The sequence below is a fragment of the Microtus pennsylvanicus genome, chromosome 1 (genome assembly GCF_037038515.1).
Source record: "Microtus pennsylvanicus isolate mMicPen1 chromosome 1, mMicPen1.hap1, whole genome shotgun sequence".
NCBI lineage: Eukaryota > Metazoa > Chordata > Mammalia > Rodentia > Cricetidae > Microtus > Microtus pennsylvanicus.
The window spans coordinates 74,522,173-74,548,130 of NC_134579.1; the positions used below are offsets into that span (position 1 = coordinate 74,522,173).

The following is a 25,958-nucleotide window of genomic DNA, read 5'->3' on the forward strand; positions in this document are numbered from 1 at the left end:
TTCTTGAAGCAGATGGGAACAAATACAGAGACCCACAGCCAGAGATTAATAAGAATGAAAGACCTTGAAACACTGAACCCTAAATAGTATGTTTCAACCAAATACCTCCATCGAGGGTTCAGGGAACTGTGGCAAATAGGAGACAGAAATATTGTAAATGCCAGTGTTAGTGTTATCATAGTCTGGTATTAGGTTTTGTCCTATGTATTATTATTATCCCATAGAAGCCTGATTGTTTACTAATGAGGGACTAAAAGTGGTGGATCTGGATGGAAGGAAAGATGGACAGGAACTTTGAGAAGTAGATGGAGGAAATACTGTAATTAGGATACATTTTATGAGAAAATATCAGTTTTCAATATAGAGAAAAAACAAAAATATATTATTTATTTTTTAAAACAATCTTTTCTTATTTTACATTCTCAGTTGCCATTCCCTCTACTCCTCTTGTTGCTCCCATCTTCTCCCCACCCCACTCCCATCCACTCCACAGAGAGGGTAAATCTTCCTATGGGGAGTCAATAAAGTCAGGCATATCACTTTGGGGCATGATTAAGACCCTTGTCTCTATATCTAAGCTGAGCAAGGTATCCCTACAAAGAAAATGGGATCCAAAACGCCAATTCAAACACTAGGAATAAATCCTGGTACCACTGCCAGTGGCACTGAAGATTACCTAAGCCATATAACTGTTAGCCACATTCAGAGGGCTTAGTTTCTTTTATTATATTCACTTTCACTTCATTGATTAGTGTTATCCCAAGATATTTAATGTTATTTGTGCTTATTGGAAAGGGTAATGTTTCTCTGATTTATTTCTCAGTCCTTTTATCATATAATTTGTATATAGGGGAGGTACTTTTTTTTGAGTTAGTCTTGTATCCTGCTGAAGGTATTTATCAGGTGTAGGAGTTCTCTTGTAGAATTTTTGGGGTCACTTATTTATACTATCCTATAATGTGCAAATAACCAAAGTTTGGTGTCTTTTTTTTAAATTTGTATTCTCTTGATCCCCTTTTGTTTTCTTATTGCTCTAGCTAGAACTTTGAGTCCTATATTGAATAGATATGCAGAGAGTGGATTAACCTTGTCTTGTTCCTGATTCTAGTGGAATTGCTTTGAGTTTATCTCCATTTAATTTTATGTTGACTATTGACTTGCTCTTTTATAGTTTTTATTATGTTTAGATTTTTTTCCTTATATCTCTGATTGCTCCAAAACTTGTATCATAAATGGTTATTGGATTTTGTTGAAGATTTTTTCAGAAACTCATGATATGATAATTCTTTCAGTTAATATATATATATATATATATATATATATATATATATATATATGATTACATTGACAGATTTTCATAAGTTTATCCATCTTTGCATCACTAGGATCAAACCATCTTAATCATGATGGATGATTCTTTGATAAGTCCTTGGATTTGGTGTGGCAATATTTTATTGAGTACTTTTGCATCAATGTTCATTAGCGAGATTGGTCTGTAATCTCATTCTTAGATGAGTCTTTGTGTGGTTACAGTATCAGGGTAATATTAGCCTCATAAAAACAGTTTGACAATGTTTCTTCTGTTTCTATTAGGTCGAACAATTTGAGGAGTGTAGGTATTATTAGCTCTTCTGTGAAGTTCTGGTAGAATTCTGTGCGAATAAAATCTGATCTTGTGTATTTTTGTTTGGGAGACTTTTGATGATTATTGCTATTTCTTTAGGGGTTATAGTTCTATTAAAATCATTTATCTGGGCTTGATTTAATTGTGATATGTGGTACCTATCCAGAAAAATGTCCATTTCCTTTAGATTTTCAATTTAGTAGAGTATAGGTTTTCTAAACAAGACCTAATGATTCTCTGAATTTCCTCAGTGTCTGTTGCTATTTCCCCTTTTCATTTCTGATTGTGTTAATTTGAATATTCTCTCTCTGCCTTTTGGTTAACTTGGATAATGGTTTGTCTATCTTGTTGATTTTCTCAAAGAACCAGCTCTTTGTTTCATTGCTTCTTTATTTTTTTTGTTTCTATTTTTATTGATTTCGGCCCTCAATTTGATTATTTCTTGTGATCCACTACTCCTGGGTGAGTTTGCTTCTTTTTGTACTAGAGTATTCAGGTGTGCTGTTAAGTCACTAGTGTGAAATTTCTCTACTTTCTTTATATAGGCACTTAGTGCTATGGACTTTCCTCTTAGCACTGCTTTCATAGTTTCCCATAGTTTTGGGTATGTTATGCATTCATTTTTGTTGAATTTTAGGAAGTCTTTAATTTCTTTCTTTATTTCTTCTTTGACCCAGGGGTTATTTGACTGGAGAATTGTTCAATTTCCTTGAGTCTGTAGGCTGTCTGCAATTCGTGTTGCTGCTGAATTCTAACTTAAAGTCATTGTGATCCAATAATATATAGGGGGTCATTCCAATTTTTTTGTATTTATTGAGTTTTGCTTTGTTACCAAATATGTAGTCAATTTTAGAGAAAGTTCTATGAAGTGCTGAGAAGTAGGTATATTTTTTTGGGTTTGGGTGAAATGTTCTGTAGATGTCTGTAAAGTTTATTTGAGTCATGACATCTGTTAGTTCTCTTATTTCCATGTTAAGTTTCTGTCTGGCAGATTTGTCAATGGTGAGAGTGGGATTTTGAAGTCTTCTACCATTAGTGTGTGGTATTTGGTGTGTGATTTAAGCTTTAATAATGTTTCTTTAAAATATGTTGTTGCTCTTGTATTTATGGCATAGATGTTCAGGAATTGAAACTTCCTCTTGATAGATTTTTTTTCCTGTGATGACTCTGAAGTGTCCTTTTCCATCTCATTTGATTGATTTTCATTTGAAGTTAATTTTATTAGATATTAAAACAGCTACAACCACTTGCTTATTAGGTATATTTGATTGGAAAATCTTTTCCCAACCCTTCACTTTGAGGTAATGTCTGTCTTTGAGGTGGAGGTGAGTTTCTTGTATGCAGCAGAAGAATGAGTCATTTTTAAAAATCTAGTCTATAAGCCTGTGTCTTTTTTTGAGACCTCAGTGTTTCTCTGTAGAATTGTAGCTTGCCCTGGAACTACTTATTGTAGACCAGGCTGCCCTTGAACACACAGAGATCCACCTGTCTTTGTCTCCTGAATACTGGGATTAAAGGTATGTGCTACCACCACTTGGCTTGTAGCCTGTGTCATTTATAGGTGAATTGAGTCCAATGATATTAAAAGATATTAATGACTAGTGATTGTTAATTCCTGCTATTTTTCCGTGGGAGTGTTTGTGTGTTTCCCTTCTTTGGTGTTTGCTGGTGTGTGGTTATTTGTTCCTTGTCCTTTTGTAGGTACAGTTAATTTTATTTGTTTGGGGTTTTCATTCTAGTACTCTCTGTAAGGCAGGATATGTGGATAGGTATGTTTAAATCTGGTTTTGTCATGTAATATCTTGTTTTCTCCATCTATAGTGATTGAAAGATTAAACAAATATTTAAAAATTATTTCTTAGTTACTATTAATACCCAATATTCACTTTGTAGTGAGTTGTTTAGATTACACTTATTTGTGTGTCTTCTGCTGATGTTTTCAGCTTTAATTCATAATCATATAGGATGCAAGATGTTATTTCACGTTTTGTGCATGTATTACAATTTGTTTTTTTGTCCTAATATGTTGAAAGTTCCACCTACTGATAAGAAGACAACAATAGTCCCTAGAACTTTGGTTTTCTTCTGTTTTAAACATGGTGGTTACTCTGCTATGAGAAAGAAAGCATGAATTTTTCTTTTAACAACATCCTTAGATTTAGAGAAGAGAGACACGCTCCAACTCCAAAGCTGTCTTTGATTTTTTAATTGAGTCAGGATTACACATTTTCTGAGAAGTAAAGAGATAAAGAGTTTAGACAGTGAGATTTTTACACTGCAGAGAATATTGTTAGCATAGATCAGATTTTTCTTTGTTTGGTAACTTTTCTTCTGTATGGCTTTCCTTTCTTTTTAGATGCCCGCATGTTCAAGGTTTGTTATTTCTTTAAGTTATTTCTCTCCCTCTTCCTGTAGAGATAAAAATTAGAATCATGCCTAGATCCTTATGAGTTTTCATTACAACTGGTAGAATTGTTACATTGGTTGATGAGCTATCATTTCTCCTTAGTAAGAGGTGTCTCTTGTTTGAATTGAATCTTAATTAATTTTGATAATATCCATAGCTTTTCTTCTCCTGTGGAAACAAAAGCAAAACCTCTTTACCAACATAGCACATATCCTGGTTTCCATCCTGAAGTCAACACATCTTTGAAATACCCAGGCTTATTTAACTCAGAAGTTTTTTCCATTGTCCAATGTCTTCACTGCTGTTGTTCCTTTCTTATTAGCGTTAAGATCATTCCAGGTTAATAAGGCATTATGCAATCTATCTCTGTGGGGGGTCTTGTTTCCTCCTACCTGTTATTGAGCCTTTCATTTTTTGAAGAAAATGGTTTATTATGAGCTAAATATGAATGACTAACAGCTCAGGGACATGCATTCAACCTGAAATTACACGTTACATGTTACACGAAGTTGTATAGTTACAGAACAGAAGAAGTCATAAATTAACACCTGCCCTAGTCACATTGACAGAATCAGCAGTTAATTTCCAGCTTAGCAGAGCAATCTAGAAAAGACTCATGTATCTTTTTTGTGTTTTTTTAATTTAAATTTATTTACTTATTTTTTAAGCCATATTTTCTAAATTTACATACCAGTCCCAGTTTCACTCCTTCCCCTCCTCCTGCTCCCCTGACCATTATGGGGCTTGTGTGAAACCTGGCACTAGGAAAATTTCCAGGAATTCACAAGGATGAACCCAGCTAAAACCCTAAGCATTGTAAACAATCCAACGAATATGTATAGAAGTTATTCAAAAATAATAATACTAAACATTCATTTTCATTTATAACTTTCCCACTAATAGTTTTGAAAGGGTGGAACTCTTTGTAAATTTTCTCCCTATCACACCCGTCACTAATGTTTTTTGAGTAGAATGCCATTCAATAACAATTTCTCATCACTTTCTATAAAGACACTCTGGCCACACATAAATATTTGACATACTCCAAGTATTCATTGATCCACTTACTTTGGATTGAGTAGGACAGTAAGATTATAAGGCTCCTAATTTTTATGTCATATGTAAATAGCATAATTCTCCTGGTTAGTGAAACATTCCTCAGATTACAGAAACCCTAAAAATGAGGTCAAGGTCACAGTCTTCCGTTTGTTTTGAAATCCAGTCTGCTTGGATCTGTCAGCATGGATGACCTTGAGTCTGAATGTGCATTACAACAAAACCTCTGCATCAACCTGTGACTGGAGTACAACTTCTGACTAGATCAGCATTTCCATATATCAATGTCGAACCTGGTGGGGGCCCAACACTAAATAAGGGGATATATATGTATGTACATATGCATATATATCCCATCATCCTTTATATCTTTCAAGTCACATTCTGAAATAATGTAGTCACTATCTTTAGTCTCTTCGGATATCCTGTGATTACAGATATGGTGATTGTCATGTATTTATTTCTCTAAAGTTAAGAACTCAGCTATCTCAGAGCAGCCAAGTCACGAGAAATTTCCAAGACTTTGTCTCTGTAGATTTAGACTTGAGGGATCAATTAGAGAAAAACAGGGAGCATGTCAGGCTTGGCGTTTCAAAGTTATGCATATAAAATAAGACATTTGTCATTTTCTTTCAGCAATATAGTTAGTGGGAGATAATTACATATTTCCTTTAGAAATAATTAGTAAGAAATGATGTTGTATACAAACAATGAACATGTAAATATTTCAGGAGATTAATGATGCTATATTGGTTTCATCATGTATAAAAGAAAGACTAGTAGATAATCCTTTAAAGTTTCTTTCTAATATTTTGGTGGAAGAAGGGACTCTTGTTCAACTGAGGATCCTGCACAGAGAGACTATCTTGTGGCATGCCCAGCAGGGGACATGAAAACAAATGGGGAGCTGAAGATTTGTCAGAACCCAGAGACTGTCTGCAGGGAGTGACTGTTCCAGAAAGGTACCTTTTTCTCACAAATACAAACACAATTATAAGATCTTTGTATAGACTAAGCCCAGAACACATTATTGAGCACATTATTGGGTCTGGGTGAAGATAACGAGAGGAATTTCTTAAAGTATGGTTTTCTTAAACTGAGGAAGACATTCTCAGGGTTTTCATAACCAATTAGAATAATAATAGTGAACTTAAATGCGAGAGAAAAATGTAATCATGTTTGAATTCTACAATGTGTGCTGCTTATGAAGGCTTGACCATAAATAAGATGCTGTATTTTTCTGGTATTGAGGTTTCTCAACAGTCACAATGTGGAATGGAAGAAAGATAATGGAGGACCTAATATATGTTGAACACAGGCAGCTCATTGAGGTTCTTTTTCTCCAGAGTCACATGGAGTTTTTAAGACGGAGCAGAGACTGATGCTCAATTACCTGTCTGGTCTTGTGCTCTGTAGATATTTTTTGTAACTGTGTGTCCCTGTTTTGTTTACATATCTGTGACTTTGGCAAAATTATTCTAGCATTCTGCATTTGCAGCACTCTTACACAATAAGACTCTTACAACAGGTCTTTAAACATGTCTAAGTTTTTTTCATCTTTTGGAATGCTTAACAGGCACACTAACATTACATCTGCCTTTCAGTCATTAGAAGATTTTAAAGCTAAACTATAATCAATAATACTATTTTTTCTGTGACCAGGTTAAATAAAGCTTATATTCAGCAGGGTGGTGGCAGTAAATGCCTTTAATCGTAGCACTTGAAGGTCATGGGTAGGTGAATCTATCATTTCAAGACTGGACTGGTCTACCAAGCAAGTTCCAGGACAGCCATGGCTACACAAAGACACACTGTCTTTAACCCCCCCCCCCCACGCTAGTATCTAACATTGAAATTATGTGGCCATCAATGTAAAAATCTTTAGCTCAGTTTAGATCAATGTCTTAGATCTTAAACATTATGTTCCAGGCATCTGCTCCCTAAATATAGCTATATCCCCACATTAACTGCCAAGATAACAGTTTCTAAACATTGGAAATAAAATAATGACTTCAGTAACTATTCTCAGAGCACGTTTATGAATCAACAAGAAGTGATCTGAGAGCACATACCTGCACATTCTTCTAGAATCAAACATGAAGTGTAAGATTACTACAGGCTGTGTGCAAAGATGGTTAGTGAACACTCCTGAGAGGATGATGTAATGGTCTGTCCTCTATATCTAAACCAGTGTTCAAGAACGTAAATGATAATGCTGATAATATATTCTTCATCATTCACAAGCCATGTTTCATATGACTGGATATTAAACCTGATGTTGCTAACTTTCTCAGCACGACCATGATAACCTATTCTCTATAAGGATAATGTTTTCTTCCTTTCAACATACACACATGTTAAATATCTGCTGTAAGTAAGTGTGGTTCCAGTGGGTAGACAGCAGTGAATTATCATAGAGGAGCCTATGTCCAGGTAGACATCACATTGTCCTCATGTCACCAGTTTTCAGGGAGTATTTTTGGATGTGTGAATTTGTTTTCAAGTTCAGGTAAATTATCAGATATTCTTATTCCATCTAAGTAGTCTTCTCTGCCTGGTCCCCAGAGCAGCTCCTTTCTGAGCATGGCATCCTTTGAGGTCTAGAAATGTGCCTAAGAACACACTACTCTCCTTGTTTTCTCATCTTAGCAGATCAGATCCCAAGTCCTCTTCTTCACATATAATTGCCCTCACAACTGGCCTGCACAATCAATCACTTATCTCCTTGTACTTGCTTCTTTTAGTTTCCCTCTTAACCTATTTTTTGTTCATCACTTTGATTAGGGGACTTTACAAAGACCTGCCTATATAGTGCCTATACCTCGTGGTCCAAGGTAAGTACCAGCCCAGCTGTCTCTTATCCTTGTCTACCATGCTTGCTTACAAAATGTAAAAGGAATCTTGAGTTTATAAACATGCACCTGGCCCCTGCCTCCTGACAAATACAAACAAATAAATAAACGAAAATGTAACAATTGAAAAATATGAGTGAGCAGAATAAACAATGTACACCTACACATTTCCTTCCCCTATAAACAGGTTTCTAAGGGCTTCTCACTCCTGACAGTGAAGTACAAAGTTCTGAGCTGCATAAGAAGAGAAAACAGTACATATAAGCAAGATTTTACTATTGTGTCATATGTGTATAAAATTTACAATTGTAAGATATATCATATATGTATTTATGCATTTTGTTGTATAAACACTTTCATTGTGACTGTGTATTCAATTGATATAAGTAAAATTGACAGAAAACAAAGTGTTCCTTATGGAAATGAGTACACAAATATAACATTTTGTGACTAGCGAAGATCTGAGCATGCACAAAACTTTTTAGTTCTACAACAGTGAATTGTGAGTGGTGGTTATTTTCAGGAAAGACAAAGACTTATTGGAGAATTTTAGAGGCAGATCACAAAGGAGCAGATCACTGGAATCTGTTTACAGTATGACCATTTAGAGGAAGAGGGCCAGGAAGCAAGTGATGCAGAAGACAAGGGCTTTCCTAGTTTTGAAAGGAGGAGAGATGATCTTGAGTAATAGTGATGTTGCATGGAGTTATATATGAGGAAGTGTGAGAGCTGTTTTACTTATGATGCCACTTTGATTTTAAAATGATTATAGAGATATCTCTGAATTGAGAACTGGGCCAGAGATAAGAAGAAACATTTAGCTCAGATTTCAAAAAAAGTTTAACAGAAGGATGGTTCTTGGGGAAGAACAATTGAGCACACACACTTATTATAAGCCAGTTCCTCTTTATTCTCTTTTTCTACTTTATATGTTAAGTGTATTTTATTTTCAGGTCACTTTTTCAAGAAAGAGAAAGCAATACATTTTCATGGAGAAATGGAATCAGACCTCAAGTGATTTCACTTTGTTAGGATTGTTTCCACAGAATCAAATAGGCCTTCTGCTTTTGCTGATTATCATCTTCATGTTTTTTGTAGCATTGCTTGGCAACTCATCAATGATCCACCTCATTCGTGTGGATCCCAGGCTCCATACCCCCATGTACTTTCTCCTCAGTCAGCTCTCTCTCATGGATCTGATTCATATTTCTACGACTGTTCCCAAGATGGCATTCAACTTCCTCTCTGGCCAGAAAGGCATTACTTTTCTGGGCTGTGGAGTTCAAGCATTTTTCTTTATCGCTATGGCAGGTTGTGAGGGTTTGCTCTTGGCCTCTATGGCCTATGACCGTTTTGTGGCCATCTGCCACCCTCTTCATTATCCTATCCGCATGAGCAAAATGATGTGTCTGAAGATGATCATAGGGTCCTGGACACTGGGCTCCATTAACTCCATGGCGCATACAGTCTATGCCCTTCACATCCCTTACTGCCATTCTAGGTCCATTAACCATTTCTTCTGTGATGTCCCAGCCATGCTTCCCCTGGCCTGTATGGACACTTGGGTTTATGAGTACATTGTGTTTGTGAGCACAAGCCTGTTTCTCTTACTTCCTTTCCTTGGCATCACAGCTTCCTATGGACGGGTTCTTTTTGCTGTCTTCCATATGCACTCAAAAGAGGGAAAGAAAAAGGCCTTCACCACGTGTTCAACTCACTTAACTGTGGTGACATTTTACTATGCACCCTTTGTCTACACTTATCTTCGACCTAGGAGTCTCCGTTCTCCCACAGATGATAAGATTCTTGCTGTCTTCTACACTATCCTTACCCCCATGCTGAACCCCATCATCTACAGCCTGAGGAATAAGGAGGTTCTCGGGGCTATGACAAGGGTCTTTGGGACATTCTATTCCACTAAACATTGATATTTCTTCTCTAATCATATTTCTGTTCCCCTGAAGAATGTTAGACTAATGTCATCTATTGGAAATATAATTTGTGCCCCACACATGTCAAACTTTTCTCGTGATTGCGTTAAGGTGAAATAGTATGTTATTATTACACACTAGTACAATTATTTACATCTTCACTTTATAGCATTACAGTCAATGAGATAAGTAACAAAATTAGACAATGAATTACTATCCTAACATAATACAACACAATTTATCTTATGAGTGTACAAAATATTCTTATAAGTGGTGAAACTTAGACTATCTGAATGGCCCCTTGCAGTAGGACCAGGATCGATCTCTGGTGCATGATTCATAGCCCTGAGACAACAGGAAGTAATTCTAAGTACATGGCATCCAAATTTCTAAAAGGTAGGGTGGTTGGTTTCGCGTTGCTTGGTGAATAATGGATTTATATCAACATATATGGGGATTGTTTAGAAGCTGTTCTTATACATGGACAGGAGAGAAACTAAGCAAAGGAGATTTTAGAATCTCATTTTGAAAAGAAAAAAGGGGTGGTTTAGAAATGATAGGACAAAATTGCTCATTATTGAATCTTCTTTTAAGCTAGAAAAACAACTACTAGTCCCAAATATTTCACATTGGTATGGATTTTTGCATATTCATGCAAATTTAAGGTTATTTTTGTTATTTAATTTATATGTTTCCCCTCTCATTTAAGATACTTATGCAGATTGGTACAAAGTTAAGTTAATTTTTCTTATATTATAATAAGTTTCTATTCTTGTTTAAGATATTATACAACTCATTTAAAAACCTAAAGTTCTAACCCTTGAAAGCTATTGAGAATAATAAAAAAGAGGTTAATATTCAGTCATCTATGGCATTCAAATTTATAATCATGTTACATATGTTTTCAAGTTCAAACAGAGAGGCATTTTAAATAAATAGTCTTCCAACACTTCAGAGACCTGCAGAATATGACATTTAAAATGTTTTAATAACAGATGGCTTTTTATGACAGTAAAACATGTATATCCCTGGCAGTGCCAATTTACTTCAAAAAAGATTATGGGCATCAAAGAACCTTCATATGGAGTTTATATATATAGTGGCAATAAAGCCACTGGGTAAGAAACTGTCCCTGCTTTGACTGCTGATAGTATGCTGTCAAAATTAATTGGACAATCAGGACACAAGAAAAGGTAATTGCTGAACTTTGCAAAAAGAAAAAAAAAACAAAACAAGAATGTACAGTCCTTCAAAAATTCCTACTTCACAAAAGGTTTCTGAGATAGTCTAGGCCTGTAGGCTAAAGATGGATTCTCCAATGTTGCAGAGGAATCTTAGAATGACTTTGCAGGCAGTCAGTAGGTTCTATCATTTCTATAGTTTTGGAATTTGCTTACTCGCACTTCCTGTTTAATCAGGTAATATTTATGCTTCTCAGATTTCTAATGGTCTTGAAGTTATTGTTACACTTTCTGTATTTATGATAAAAACTAAATCAAGTACAAAACTTTGGACTTATGAAGATAAGATAGATAATAGAGTGGAGGTCACTGGCTACCTTTCCATTGCTTCTCTAATAAATTAGGTTTTAAACCCATATCTGAATGATTTAGATAATCATTATATTCTCCTCTATAAGATTCAGTGCATCAAGTCTTATGTCAAACCTGTAGAAGAATAAAAACTTCACAGAGCAAAAGTCTGACTTACATAATCTGTGTTTCACTGAGCCAGCTTTACAGATGACACTGGAAGGAATACTTTGTTCTGAAAGGAAGATTAAACATACTTAAGAGGTCACAAAGAATAAATAATTCTGGAGTAATTAAGTTCTAAGAAAATAACACCACAAGATTATACAAATTAATGATTAATTATTTATTAATAATTCTCATATTAATAAACTCAATTCATGAATAAGAAGGCACACACACAAAGACTTAATAAAAAGTAAAACCCAACCTTTTTCCGCCTTCAAGAAACACAACTCATAATCAATGATAGATACAACCTCAGGGTAAAAGGATGGAAAAGGTTTTCCATTTTGTCTTAGTTATTTTTCTATTGTCAAAAAGAGACACCATGATTAAGGTAAGTCATAAAAATTATTTAATTGAGAGTTTGCTTTAAATTTCAGACAGTGAATCCATGACTGTCACAGAGGGAAGCAGGAAACAGGCAAGCAGGCATGTTTCTGTAGCACCAGCTGAGAGTTTACATCTGGTCCACAGTTTGAAGGTAGAGAGACACTGGGCCTCATATGGGCTCTTGAAACTCTAAGGCCTAATCTCAATGATACTCCACCTCTAATAATGCCATACCTCTTAATCCTCCTCTAAAGACTTCTAGCATCTAGGGAGCAAGTGATCAAATATATAAGCCAATGGGGGCCATTCTCATTCAAACCAACATACAAGCAAAAGGAGTAAGGTAATAAGTAGGTATAACTAATCTAATATATGACAAAATAAATGTTAAGCCAAAAGAGATAAAAAAGGACATTTTATACTCATTAAAGAAAAAGCCTAGCAAGAGCATATAATAATTCTAAACATATATTCTTGAGAAACAAGTGTGCTATATTTCATAAAAGAAGCAACTAAAAAAATTACAGGTTGACCCTAATACAGTAATAGAGGGTAATTTCAATGTCTCTCTCTCATCAATAAACAGGTTATCTAAGCAAAAACAAATAGAAAAACACTGGAGTTGAATAACATTTTAAATCAGATACATCTAATAGATTTATAGAACAGTACACCCAAACACTGAAAAATAAACTTCCACCTCAGAATCCATGAAAGTTTCTAGAAAATTGACAATATGTCAGGATGCAGCAATTTTATGGTCATTGCAATAACATTCTATATACTATCTAACCATAAAAGAACAAACCTAGATATCAAAAATAGAAATGGAGTAAAGTACAAAAACTTGTACACAGTACTGACTGAAAATTGGGTGGAGAGAGAAATCAAGAATGAAACTTCAAACTTAATGAAATTAATTTGAATAAAAATGAAAAACAATATATCAAAATCTATGGGATGCAATGAAAGCAGTCCAAAAAGGAAAATTTGTAGCAATAAAAGTCTATAAAAAGGAACAGGATCAGTGTCATATTTCTAAGGAAGACTTGGGGAAAAAGTGGAATAGATGAGGAGACTTAATAAAGAGTAGGTAAAATTTATCAACCAGAAATAAAAATTATAAAGAGTCAATGAAATAAACAATTTGTTATTTTAAACCATTAACAAGATTAGCACAAAATTAAACAAAGTAAAAGAGAGAGATTAAACTAGTAAAATCAGAAGATAAATGGGAAATATGACAACAGATACTGAGGGAATTCAGAGTATAAGGAAATAACTTAAAAAAATCTATATTACCACCAGCAGTGAACTCCTAAATACACAATTTATTTCTATTGTCCTTCAGAGATGGAAGGGAAGTTCATATTGTTAATGACTCCATGTACTCCCAAAAGAGAGCCTGCGATGTGACTGGCTTGGATATTTTTTCCTTGAAGAGTAGCTTTCATAATACCAGTAGGCACCTCTGCAGCTTCCAAAGGAGGATGATAATCAATAGGCCTACCTATGACACCTATGAACCACATCAATGGAAGCATGACATGAAAATTGTAAGTGTAGTAGCGCAGTAGTGGCATGTATATCATAGTTGTAACCAGCAGTACTATCATTGCATTTAAGATCTGTTCAAAAGGGAAAACTCATGCCCTGCATTGCAAAGGTAGTTAACTACTGCATACTATTGAATTAAAAAATACTGGAGGAGAATCTATAATCACTAATTTAATTTATTAAGCCAGCATAATCCCTGACTGCAGTCTATAAACATTAGTTACTAACCTCATATGTAAGTGTATTCCTCACTACTCATTGTAGCATAAATAATAAAAACCCAGAGACAGATATTGGGGTTCAACCTGAAGATCAGAAAAACAAAACAGCCATTCACAGGCTCATACCTCTACTACAAACTAAAATGGTGATCCTGCTTTCAGGAATCCTCATAATGATACTGAGACCTCTCTCCTTCCATCCTTTATTCTTCTCTAGTGCTGTGATTAAAGGCATACACCACCACCAATCAGCCTCTATGGCTAAATAATGTGGCTGCTGGGATTAAAAGTGTGTGAAACCACTACCTGGCACGTGGTTTCTTTGCACACACCTTTAGGTAAGCTATATTAAAGCATAAATAATATGCCACTATATTTCTCCTATTTTGTCTAAAATAAAAATGAAAGTTATAACTAATATAAGAAAACTATATACAATAAGTACAATAACTATATACAATATATATAGACAATAAATGCATCAACAATGTCTAGTCCATTTGCATTTGACAAATTCAGGGGAAAACTCCATTATCTATCCTATCTTGGTCTTGTATCTAATTTACTTTCTATCTTAACTTGTTTTCTATGTCTGGTAAACAAGGAAAACTATAACTATAAATTTCTAGTCTTCAACTCCCCCAGAAACCCAAGAAGTAAATATTTACTTAGTAAGCAGGAAGTGTGAATAAGCGACTTCCAGAAAATTGAGAAAAGACAGAAACAGCTGTCTGTCTGTGAAATCATCTGAAGTTTCTCTGCAAAGTTAGGGCATTTATTTTTGGCCTATAGGCCTTGATTATCGAACAGATTTTTCTATGAAACAGGGTTTTGGAAGGACTGTCCTACCTTGTCTGGGAAAGGTTTGACCGGTCACTCTCTTTTTTTTTTTCTGCTTGTCTCATTAGAACAGCATACTGTCAGCAGTTGAGGCAAGCTCACTTTCTTGCCCAGTAACTTACTTTTGCCACAAAAAAAGCAAACTCCACGTGGCGTTTCGATGTCCATCATTTTCTATAAAGTGGATTGGTGATGCCAGGAGCAGACATGTCTCGTTGTCATAAAAAAGAAAAACCAACCAATGTCATTAAAACATCTTAAATGTCATAGTCTGTGAATCTCTGAAGTGTTTGAAGATGATTTACAATGTCTGTTTACAATGTATCTCTGTTTGACCATGAAAACACACCTAATGTAATTATCACTTTGATTGTAATAGATGACTAATTACTAAATTGCATTTCCTTATTATTCTAAACAGTAATAATAACTTTCAAGGACTAGAAATTTGCATTGCATCGTTAAATGGGTTGTATAAGTAGAATATCTTGAATAAAAGTAGAAATGTATGTTCAGTATGTTCTAACAAAATTAATCTCAAATTTGTATCACTATGCAAAATTTATACAATATAGAAAAATCTAAATCCAAGTAAAACATTTAAAATTAGTAGCTGCTTTTTAAAAATATATATAATAATCTTCCTTTTTATCTTCTCATATTATATACTCTATTTTTTTCAGAGTGGATTCAATAATCTACCCTTTTATCCTATTGTATCTATATCCCCCTTTTGCTTTTCAAAACAAGAACGTTGAATCTAATTCCCTTTGTTTAGCTTTTTCCTGACCATTTCCAATAACAACTTTTATTCAAATTCTTTTTAAAAATTTTCCTTCCTTCCTTCCTTCCTTCCTTCCTTCCTTCCTTCCTTCCTTCCTTCCTTCCTTCCTTCCTTCCTTCCTTCCTTCCTTCCTTCCTTCCTACTTTCCTTAAAAATTTCCACCTCCTCCCATCCTCCCATTTCCTGCCCGCTCCCCCCACTTCTCCTCCCCCTCTCTCTCCAGTCCTAAGAGAAGTCAGGGTGCCCTGCCATGTGGAAAGTCCAAGGCCCCCCCCTCCATTCAGGTCTAGGAAGATGTGCATCCAAACAGACTAGGCTCCCAAAAAGCCAGTACATGCAGTAGAATCAAAGTCCGGTGTCATTATCATTGACTTCTCAGTCCGCCCTCATTGCTAGCCACATTCAGAGAGTCTGATTTGATCACATGCTCATTCAGTCCCATTCCAGCTGGCCTTGGTGAGCTCCCATTAGATCAGTCCCACCGTCTCCATGGGTGGGCACACCCCTCGCGGTCCTGACTTCCCTGCTCATGTTCTCCCTCCTTCTGCTCTTCATCTGGGCATTGGGAGCTTAGTCCAGAGCTCCATTGTGGGTCTCTGTCTCTATCTCCGTCCATCGCCAGATGAAGGTTCTTTATCAATGGCTTCTCAATCAGACCCCCGTTTCAGCCACATTCAGAGAGACCGGTTTGGTAGCATGCTCATTCAGTCCCAGTCCAGCTGGATTTGGAGGTCCTTGGGCAGCAGAGTAGAGGGTGCCTGAATTGGCATTGCCCCACTAACACACTGATGATTATCTCAAAGATCACCATAGAATCTTCGTCTGGTGACAGATGGAGATAGAGACAAAGTCCCTCATCAGAGCAACAGACTGAGCAGCCAAGGTCCAATTGAAGAGCATAAGGAGGGAGTGGATAGCAAGGAAGTCTGAACCACGAGGGGTTGGTCCACCCACTGAGACAGTATCCAAATTCTTAAACAATGACAAATATCCATAACCCATTGCACGACCAGAAACCATCACCCCACCTTTTGGAAAGATGGGTGTTTTACTTTTAAATTTATTTCCTGATGTCTGTGGGTGATGAACTCTTTAGAGGTATCTTGAAAAGAAAAAATATTGGTTAATTGTCAAGTCCTGGGAGAAGTAGCTGTATTATTCGTTGTACAGTCTGTGTGTAATGGGAAAGTGCAGGGTTTTTCTCAAGTCGTGGACAGAGCAATTTGTTAGCCTGGATCATCTCAGCTAGCCACCTCAATTTTTTTTTCTGAGCAGTTTGTAGTCCAAAACCAATCTTTAGGCGTTGTTTTCAGCTTAGTGCTATTATTATAGTCCTGGAGGATTTGTCATTGTGGGTCTACGTCCTCCTTTTGGAGACTTCAAATGTCAATATTAGGCATGTCATGGTTCACTGCAGAAAACTGATAGAGACTCAAACCCAAAATCATGTATAGAAAGTTAGATGAAACCTTTCTCTAGAAGTAGTATTCTATATGTGCATTAATATTATGGCAAAATCTCAAATCTTTCTCTCTCTGTCTCTGTCTCTCTCTCTCTCTCTCTCTCTCTCTCAATCTTATAAATATTATACCTTAAGGAAAGCCGATAAAAAGTAAAAACCAAAGGATTATGAGATTATTGCCAATATAATAGTCTTTAAATTTTGTTTTTCTTTTGTTCCATATCAGAGAGTTTTTTTGACATGAGACAGAGAATTTTGATTTTACTATCATAAGCATGCTTAGGTTTAGAGAAGGAGAGAGCCCCACTCCAAATCCCAATCTAGCTTAAATCTTTAATTAGACTGGGACTACAAGAAGACCATGAGCATTATATTTCTCTAGAGAATAGGAGAAAGAAACATTTCTGAAGATTTAAGATATTTTATCCTGCTGGAAATGTGATATATAAATAAGTCAACTTAGTGTTTTCCTTGAAACATTTCTTTTCTGGATAATTTGTCCTTTTCTTCAGATGTCTCATTTGTCCAGTGGTCTTCAGATTCCTTAGCCACATACCTATATTCTTCTGAAAGGATAGAAAAAAAATCCCTCATCAATTCTAATTCTGGGGAGATTCCCTTTGGCAAGTAATATCTGATCAAGTGAAACGCATTTGTTAGTTTTATAGATTAGTTAAGATTAAACAGCAACGGTTCATTTGTTGTTGTTGTTATTGTTGGTTCTTTGAGACAGGTTTTCTCTGTGTAGTTTTGAAGCCTGTCGTAGAACTAGTTCTATATACTAGACCAGCCTCAAACCCACAGAGATCTGCCTGCCTCTGCCTCCCACGTGCTGGGATTAAAGGCATGCACCACCACAGCCTGGCTTGGAGATGGTTAATGAACTATAATCTCATATAAACAAGAGCTGTCTCTTAGTCAAATGGAATCTTTATTAATTTTGATGGTATCTATAGCTTTTCTTCTCCTGTAGAAACAAACAAAAACACTTTCCCATATGTAACATATGTCCTGGTTTCCATTCTGAGATAAGTACATCTTTAAAGTATATGGGCTGATTTAATTCCATAGTTTTTTCTACTATCCAATGTCTCTCTGCAGCTGTTGTTCCTTTATCATTAGCATTTAAAAATTCAAAATTAGTAAAGTATTATGAAATCTATTTCTGATGGTATTTATCATTACTTTTTATTTACCAGATTGTTAAAGTTCAATTTTATCTTTCTATAACTGCTCTCCTATAGGGTTATGTAGAATACCTGTACTTTATTTTATATTAGTATAATAAGCAAAAAATTATTTCATTTTCTTAGAGATATATGCTGAAATGTTGTCTTTCTTTATTTGTACAGTTATACCCATGATGGCTACCATGTCTAGTGAATGATTAATTACAAAGTCAGCATTTTTCCAAACTCAAAGCAGTTGCCCATTGAAAATCTCAATAGGTATCATTGGTGTTTTTTTTATCTTAGCCTTTCTAACTGTGTAAGATGGTATCTCAGAGTTGTTTTGATTTGCATTTCCCTGATGACTAAGGATATTGAACATTTCATTAAGTGTATTTTGGCCAATTGAGATTCTTCTGCTGAGAATTCTCTGTTTAGTTCTGTACCCCATTTTTAATTGGATTATTTGGAATTTTGATTTTTAATTTCTTGACTTCTTTATATATTTTGAAGATCAGTCTTCTGTCTGATGTGGAGCTGGTGAAGATCTTTTTCATTCTGTGGGCTACCTTTTTCTCAGTGGCTGTATCCTTTGCTTTACAGAACCTTCTTAGTTTCAGGAAGTTTGACTTCTTCCTTTCCAATTTGAATTCTCTTGGTCTCCTTTTGCTTTCTTATTGCTCTAGCCAGAATTTCAAGTACTATATATAATAGATATGGAGATCATGGACAGCCTTGTCTTGTTCCTGATTTTAGTGGAATCACTTTGAGTTTCTTTTTATTTAATTGGATGTTAACTGTTGGCTTGTTGTATATTGCTTCTATTGTGTTTAGATTATTCCTTGTATCCCTATTCTCTCTAAGACCTCTATCATAAAGGGGTCTTGGATTTTGTCAAATTCTTTTTCAGCATCTATTGAGATGATGATATGTATTTTTCTTTCAGTTTATTTGTGTGATAGATTACATTGATATATTTCCATATGTTGAACCTTCTCTGCATCTCTTGGATGTAGCCAAGTAGATCATGATCAATGATCTTTATGATGTGTTCTTGAATCAGTTTACCAGAATTTTATTGAGTATTTTTCATGAGTGAGACTGGTCTTTAATTTTTTTTCTTGGTTGGGTCTTTGTGTAGTTTTGGTATCAGGGTGGAAGGAATGGGAGAAAGGGAAGGAGTGGGAACTGGGATTGTTATGCACAAAGAAAAAAAGAAAATAATTTTTGAAAAAATAAAATAAAATGTTAAACATTTACATTCTGAAGAGGCTGATTTGTTTACCAAGATTCTGGTAAAATTATTTTTATAACTTTATCTGTGTCTATGCTTATTTTAGTGAAATATTATCTATTTATATTTTTATTTTTGACTTTCTTAATTTATAAAAGTTTGTCAAAATATTCACTTTATGGGTTTTCCTGAAAGTTTTTGTTCTCACTTTTATAGTTGTTCTATTATCCAGAGCAATATGCAATATGGTTTCTTATTTTTAGTTTTTTTTATTGAGCTATATATTTTTCTCTGCTTCCTTACCTTCCTTTCCACTCCCCTTCTATTCTCTCCCATGGTCCCAGTCCTCCCAATTTATTCAGGAGATCTTGTCTTTTTAGAATTTCCATGTACATTAGATCCACACATGTATCTCTTAGGGTCTTCTTTGTTGTCTAAGTTCTCTTGAATTGTGAATTAAAGGTGCTTTTTTTACTTTATGCCTAAAAGCTACATACGAGTGAATAAATAGGATATTTTCTTCTGGGTCTGGGTTACCTCACTCAATATGATAATTTTTAGACGCATCCATTTGCCTGCAAATTTCAAGATGTTTTCTTAGGGAGGACAATAGTTTGTTTCCTGAATGTCTGGCATTACATTTTAATAATAATTCCCAACTCAATATAGCTTTTGGTGAAATGTTCTTTTTCACAATATTAATTTTATGAGGCCATGAGCATCCTCCCATATTTTAGTTTCTTTCTTTATCTCTCTTTTAAAGTTTTCAGTATAGAGGCCTTTGCCACCTTGCTTCATTTTATTTTTAGATATTTTAATTTTTCCTTGTTATTATGAATAAGAATGTGTTATAATATCTTTCTCTGTATGTTTGTCCTTAGGTATAGAAAAGTTAGTGAGTAATGAAAGTTGATTATTTATCCTGTCCCATTGCTGAAATTGTTGATCATTGTTAGAAGTTTTCTGGTAGATTTTTTTGAATCCCTTAATCTTCAATTGGAAATAGTTTGACTTGTTTTTCTATCTTGTTCCCTTTAATTTTTGTCTTTTGTTTTATTGTTCCAGCAATTCGTCCAAGCAGCCATAAATTTTGTTGCTATTGTCTGTGTTCTCAGTTGTACTTTGTGTTCATTAATTAAATCTTCCTTTTTGTTTCTATAGTCTCTTGGCTATGCTCATTCCTCTCTTATTGAAATACTGATTCCTGTATTTTTTTTAAGTTGGTTTGTTGGTTATAATTTTAAGACTGTTTATATAATGACAAGTTTTTTCTTACATTTTAAATATGACACATATTTTTTTCTGGGTCTATAAGTCTATGTTTGCCATAATGGTTTTCAAGGACTTGGAAATCATTGTTCCAAGTTCTTCTGGATTTCAAAGTTCTATTTGAAAAATCAGCTGTTTCTTTGATAGGTTTTCTTTACATGTGACTTGTATTCTTTTCTATTTTTCTCTCCCCCTCTCCATCACTCTCTCTTTTCTTCCCTCTTTTAGTCAGATACTCCTTCTTTCACACCACAATTACGGCACACACAAAAAACGTTTGTATGTTGGGAAGCTGGTCTAACATCAGAAAAAATATGATAAGGCTATGGTGTAAAGAGATGAAGCCCAATGTAAAAATGCAGTGGGTAGATTCAGCCACAGAAGATAGCACTGTGTACTGTTACTACATCCCAAACTAAGTATTAAGTGCAGATGAAGGAACTAATAAAAGTGTACATGCATTTGTAACTTTGCTACTACTAGCTTTAAAGCTGTGGAACCAGTTACTAAAACTGTATTTCAGTCATATTAGTTGGTGATATTTATTGAGTACATTGCTATTAGATAATATTCTTACATCTATTTAAGTAATATATAAACTTGAACTTAAATATCTTGAATACCTTTAAATATTCACTAATCTATTTTACCAATGTGTGGGTTGAACAGGATAATAAAACTTTCAATTATACTCCTTCTTTTTTCTGCATACACACTATGCAAGCAGGTGGCATATGTTTTCCCAGTTTATCCTTAGTATGTTCCTCAAATTATAGAATATTTAAATATTTGGCCCCAAGTTTTCATTTGCAATGAAATTTGCCCAACTTGATTTCTTAGTCACTGAGGCTGTCCGTCTTAATTGAATCTGTATATCTGCTTTGTCACAAAACTGCCACATCAAACTTTTGAATTTAATATAGAATTTCTGACTAGAACAATGTTTCAGGATATCAATTGTATAGCCCTTTGGTGTCCAAATTTTATAAATGAGGGACTATAATACATGTTGCCTAATACCCCTATAACTCACAAGCCATATTCCGAAACCTTTCTGGTCACAGAACTCTCCTTGGTGTGTTTTTGGGTATTCTGTAATTGCAGGAGAGGTGACTGTCATTAATTTATTCTCTAAGATCAGAATTCAGCTACCTCAGACCAGCCAAGCCAAGAGAAATGGCCAAGGCATTATCTCTGTAGATTTAGACATGAGGGACCAATTAGAAGAAAGGAGTAGTACCTAAGGCTTGGCAATCCAAGAATGTACATTTAAAATACAGCATTTACCATTGTCTCTTTCATCACTATAACATGTGCGAAATGGAAGTGACATGTTTCTTAAGTTTCCCTCAAATAAATAACTAGTAAATTAAGATATTCTGAGCAAGCAGTGAGACTATTTTAGTTAAGGAAATCAAATTCTTTCTGTTTTCAACATAAATAATATGACTAGTAAATAATTCTTGAAAAATTATTTCCAGGGATTTTGGTAGGTCAATGAAGGGAAAAGCGAGTTTTAGACTGAGGTAGGACTGCTATGCTGAAAGATGATCTTGTGGTGTACAGGACTGTCTATATGAGCAGAGAGGCGTGTTGAAGCCCTCCCAGGAACAATAGACTGTCATCAGGCAACAATACCATTTTAAGTATACTTTCTTTCACAAGTACAAATATAAGACCTTTGGATAAGGTGAGTCCAGATGAAGTTTTCTTGTCATAAGTAATTCTTTTCTCCTAAATAGAGAATATAAATTTTCTTAACCAATTAGAAAATAAAAAGTGACCTTTAAAATGCAAGAGGTACAATGTAAATGTGTTTGAATTCTACAATATGCTATTTTTGAAAGTCGTGACAATAATTAAGATTCTTAATTTTTATGGTATTGCAGTTTCTCAAAAGCTAAGATTTGGAATGGAGCAAAGAGATGGACACTTCTTGAGAGCCTGATATATGCTGAATACAGACAGCTCACTGAGGTTAATGTACTCAAAAGTTCTGGAGACTTCTAAATCTAAGTAGAGATTCTGATGACCAATTTCCTCTTTGGTCTTGTACTCTGTGGATTTCTTGCTAACTATGAATTCATGTTGTGTGTCTATACACCTATAACTTTGGCAAAATTACTCTAGCATTCTGCATTTGAAGCACTTCTGCATTATTGGATTCTTCATGACAGAGTGACAGAGTCTTAAACAACTATGTTTTCATGTCTTGGAATAATCAAGTGGCACACTAACATTACATCTGCTTTGAGCCACTGGAAGATTTTAAAGTTGAAATGTAACCAAGAATATGGTTCTTCCTATGTCTCTTGTGTGTTAAATAAGGTACAGATGGAATGAAGAAATTGTCTGGTAATAAATTAAATATCTTTGGCTCTGACTCAAAGTCTGTAATTCTAAACCATCAAGTCCCAGGTATCTAACTGCCAAAAATAGTTATTTCCTAATAATATTTGCCAAGATGCCAGTTTCTAACATTGGAAGCAAAATAATTACTACTGTAACTGTCCTCACAGTGTGCTAATGAGCCACTGACTAGTGATCTAAGAGTACACTCCTGTGCATTCCTTTCATAGAAATCAATCATGTGGGGCTGGGGAGATTACTCAGTGTTTAATAGCACTGAACTCTCTTCCAGAGGACCTGGGTTCAATAATCAGCACCCATACGGTTCACAACTGTAATTCCAATATCTTATCTAATATACTCACATAGACTTACCAGCAGGGAAGGCACAAATGCACACACATATAGTTTAAAAAAGCAAGAAGGAAATCCAACATATGAAATACTAATTTTGTGCAGACTCTGTCCATAACTAGGTGTTGGAAACACCTCCCGAGAAAACAACTGGAATGTTTCTTCCGTTAGCGGTGAACCAGAGTTCATGGTAGTAAAAAAATTGCCCATAAGAGGTTCTTCTTTATTTACAAGGCATGATGCAGAAGATTAGATTTCAAAATTTATGTTGTCAGCTTTGCCAGTATGAAAATGGTAACCTGTCATCTCTAAGGAAAATGATTTATTCTTTCAACAGGCACACTAGATGGGAGCCTGCTGCAACTATGTGCTGCGCTAAGAAGTAAATATCAATGAATCATCAGCCTGGTGCTTATGTTCAGGTAGGCATCCCACTGTTCTAAAACCATGAGGAGCCAGTAGTTTTGTGAGATGTGATTGTTTTCAAATCCAGATACACCAGATATTCTTATTCCCTCTAACTAGTCTCCTCTGCATGGTCCCCACAGAATCTCCCTTCTGCGCAAGAGCTTCTGGTATGAGGTTTATAAATGTACCTAAGAGTACTTCACTCTCACTGTTGGGTCATGTTATCAATATCAGAATCCAAGTTTGTATGTTTTAAACAACTGATCTCACCCCTGCCCTCCTTAACCACGCTCCTTGTTTTTCATCAACTACCCCTTTAATCCTGCCCTGTCCCTTGCTCACAATTTTGAGTAAGGAACATCACAAAGACCTGTTTACATGACACCTGTACAAGAATCTAGAAACAGGGAATGTTTTTTGAAGGCATGAGTTTATTATAGTCGAGATAATTTTTATTTATGCTTTATATTTATCTGTTTAGTCTTAAGTATTTGTTTTAAAAATAGTAAGAGTACACGGGAGGCTTAAAATCTCATTTCCTTCTGTGCTTAGTAGTAGTCCTGTGTACCTACCATGTTCCTTCCTATGTATTCCTCATTGTCAGTATTTCTTGATTAGATAATTATAAAAGATTATTCCCATTTTTCTGTAAGAAGATCTATCTCCTTTTCAATTGTATTTGCTCTCAGCAAACACACACACACACACACACACACACACACACAATGCCAGGCAATTTGTTACTAGATGTGAATAATTGCCACAAGGTACTCTTTGCTGTGCTATTTTGATCCATGGGATGGATATGTATTGTATAGGATGAGTTGAGTAAACATGGCCAGTATTGAAAGTCTTACAAAGGACAGTGTTACAGAAGACATGGGGAAATACAGAGTGTGTAATTAGGTTAAATAATAGGCTCATGTAGAGTTACAAGTAAAAAATGTGTTAGCGATTTTATTAATGTTGCAACATCTTTGAACGTAGCCAGAAGTAAGTAGAAAGGAATAGTCAACTCAAATTTCAAAATAAGTTCAACAGAATGATGATGCTGTAGAAAGAAAAATTCAGTGCTAGCATTCATTACAAGGCAGTTTCTCTTTTTATTCTCCTGTCCTAATTCACATGGGAATGTATTTCACTTTAGGTCCCTTTTCAAGAAAGATAAAGCAACACGTTTTCATGGAGAAATGGAACCAGAGCTCAAGTGATTTCATTTTGTTAGGGTTGTTTCCACAAAACCAAACAGGCCTTCTGCTTTTGTTGCTCATCATCTTTGTGTTTTCCCTGGCTTTGTTTGGCAACTCAACAATGATCCACCTCATTCGTGTGGATTCCAGGCTCCACACCCCCATGTACATTCTTCTCAGTCAGCTCTCTCTAATGGACCTGATGTATATTTCTACCACTGTTCCCAAGATGGCATTTAATTTTCTCTCTGGTCAGAAAAGCATTACCTTTCTGGGCTGTGGAGTACAATCATTCTTTTTCCTGACTATGGCATGTTCTGAAGGTTTGCTCCTGGCATCCATGGCCTATGATCGTTTTGTGGCCATCTGTCACCCCCTTCATTATCCCACTCGCATGAGCAAAATGATGTGTCTGAAGATGATCATAGGATCCTGGATATTGGGCTCAATCAACTCTTTAGCACACACAGTCTATGCCCTTCACATTCCTTACTGCCATTCTAGGTCCATTAACCATTTCTTCTGTGATGTCCCAGCCATGCTTCCCCTGGCCTGTATGGACACTTGGGTTTATGAGTACATGGTGTTTGTGAGCACAAGCCTGTTTCTCTTACTTCCTTTCCTTGGCATCACAGCTTCCTATGGACGGGTTCTTTTTACTGTCTTTCATATGCACTCAACAGAGGGAAAGAAAAAGGCCTTCACCACGTGTTCAACTCACTTAACTGTGGTGACATTTTACTATGCACCTTTTGTCTACACTTATCTTCGACCTAGGAGCCTCCGTTCTCCCACAGAAGATAAGATTCTGGCTGTCTTCTACACTATCCTCACCCCCATGCTGAACCCCATCATCTACAGCCTGAGGAATAAGGAGGTTCTTGGGGCCATGACAAGAGTCTTTGGGTCATGCTATTCCACTAAACATTGATCATCTCTTCTCTATTCACATTTCTGTTTCCCTGGAAAATGCCAGACTACTGTCATTTATTGGAAATATAATGTGTGACACACGCATGTCCCAACTTTCCTGTGATTTATTACTAATTAAGATTAAACAGTATGTTCATTATTACATACTATTACCATTATTCATATGTTCACATCATAGAATTATTGTCAATGATATCAACAACAGAAATTAAAAAAGGAATTACTACCTAA

General features: G+C 35.3%; 2 protein-coding genes across 2 annotated transcripts; both read left to right on the top strand.

Annotated features, from left to right (window-relative positions):
• The first annotated feature begins 8,928 nt into the window (after positions 1 to 8,928).
• On the top strand, positions 8,929 to 9,867 carry LOC142843531 (olfactory receptor 2L13-like). The gene has a single exon (XM_075961058.1). It carries the CDS (start codon positions 8,929 to 8,931, stop codon positions 9,865 to 9,867), a length of 939 nt encoding a protein of 312 aa, XP_075817173.1.
• A 14,919-nt stretch (positions 9,868 to 24,786) lies between these two features.
• Positions 24,787 to 25,725, top strand: LOC142843574 (olfactory receptor 2L13-like). Its single transcript, XM_075961197.1, has one exon. The coding sequence runs from the start codon at positions 24,787 to 24,789 to the stop codon at positions 25,723 to 25,725; it is 939 nt and encodes a 312-aa protein (XP_075817312.1).
• Positions 25,726 to 25,958: the final 233 nt, after the last annotated feature.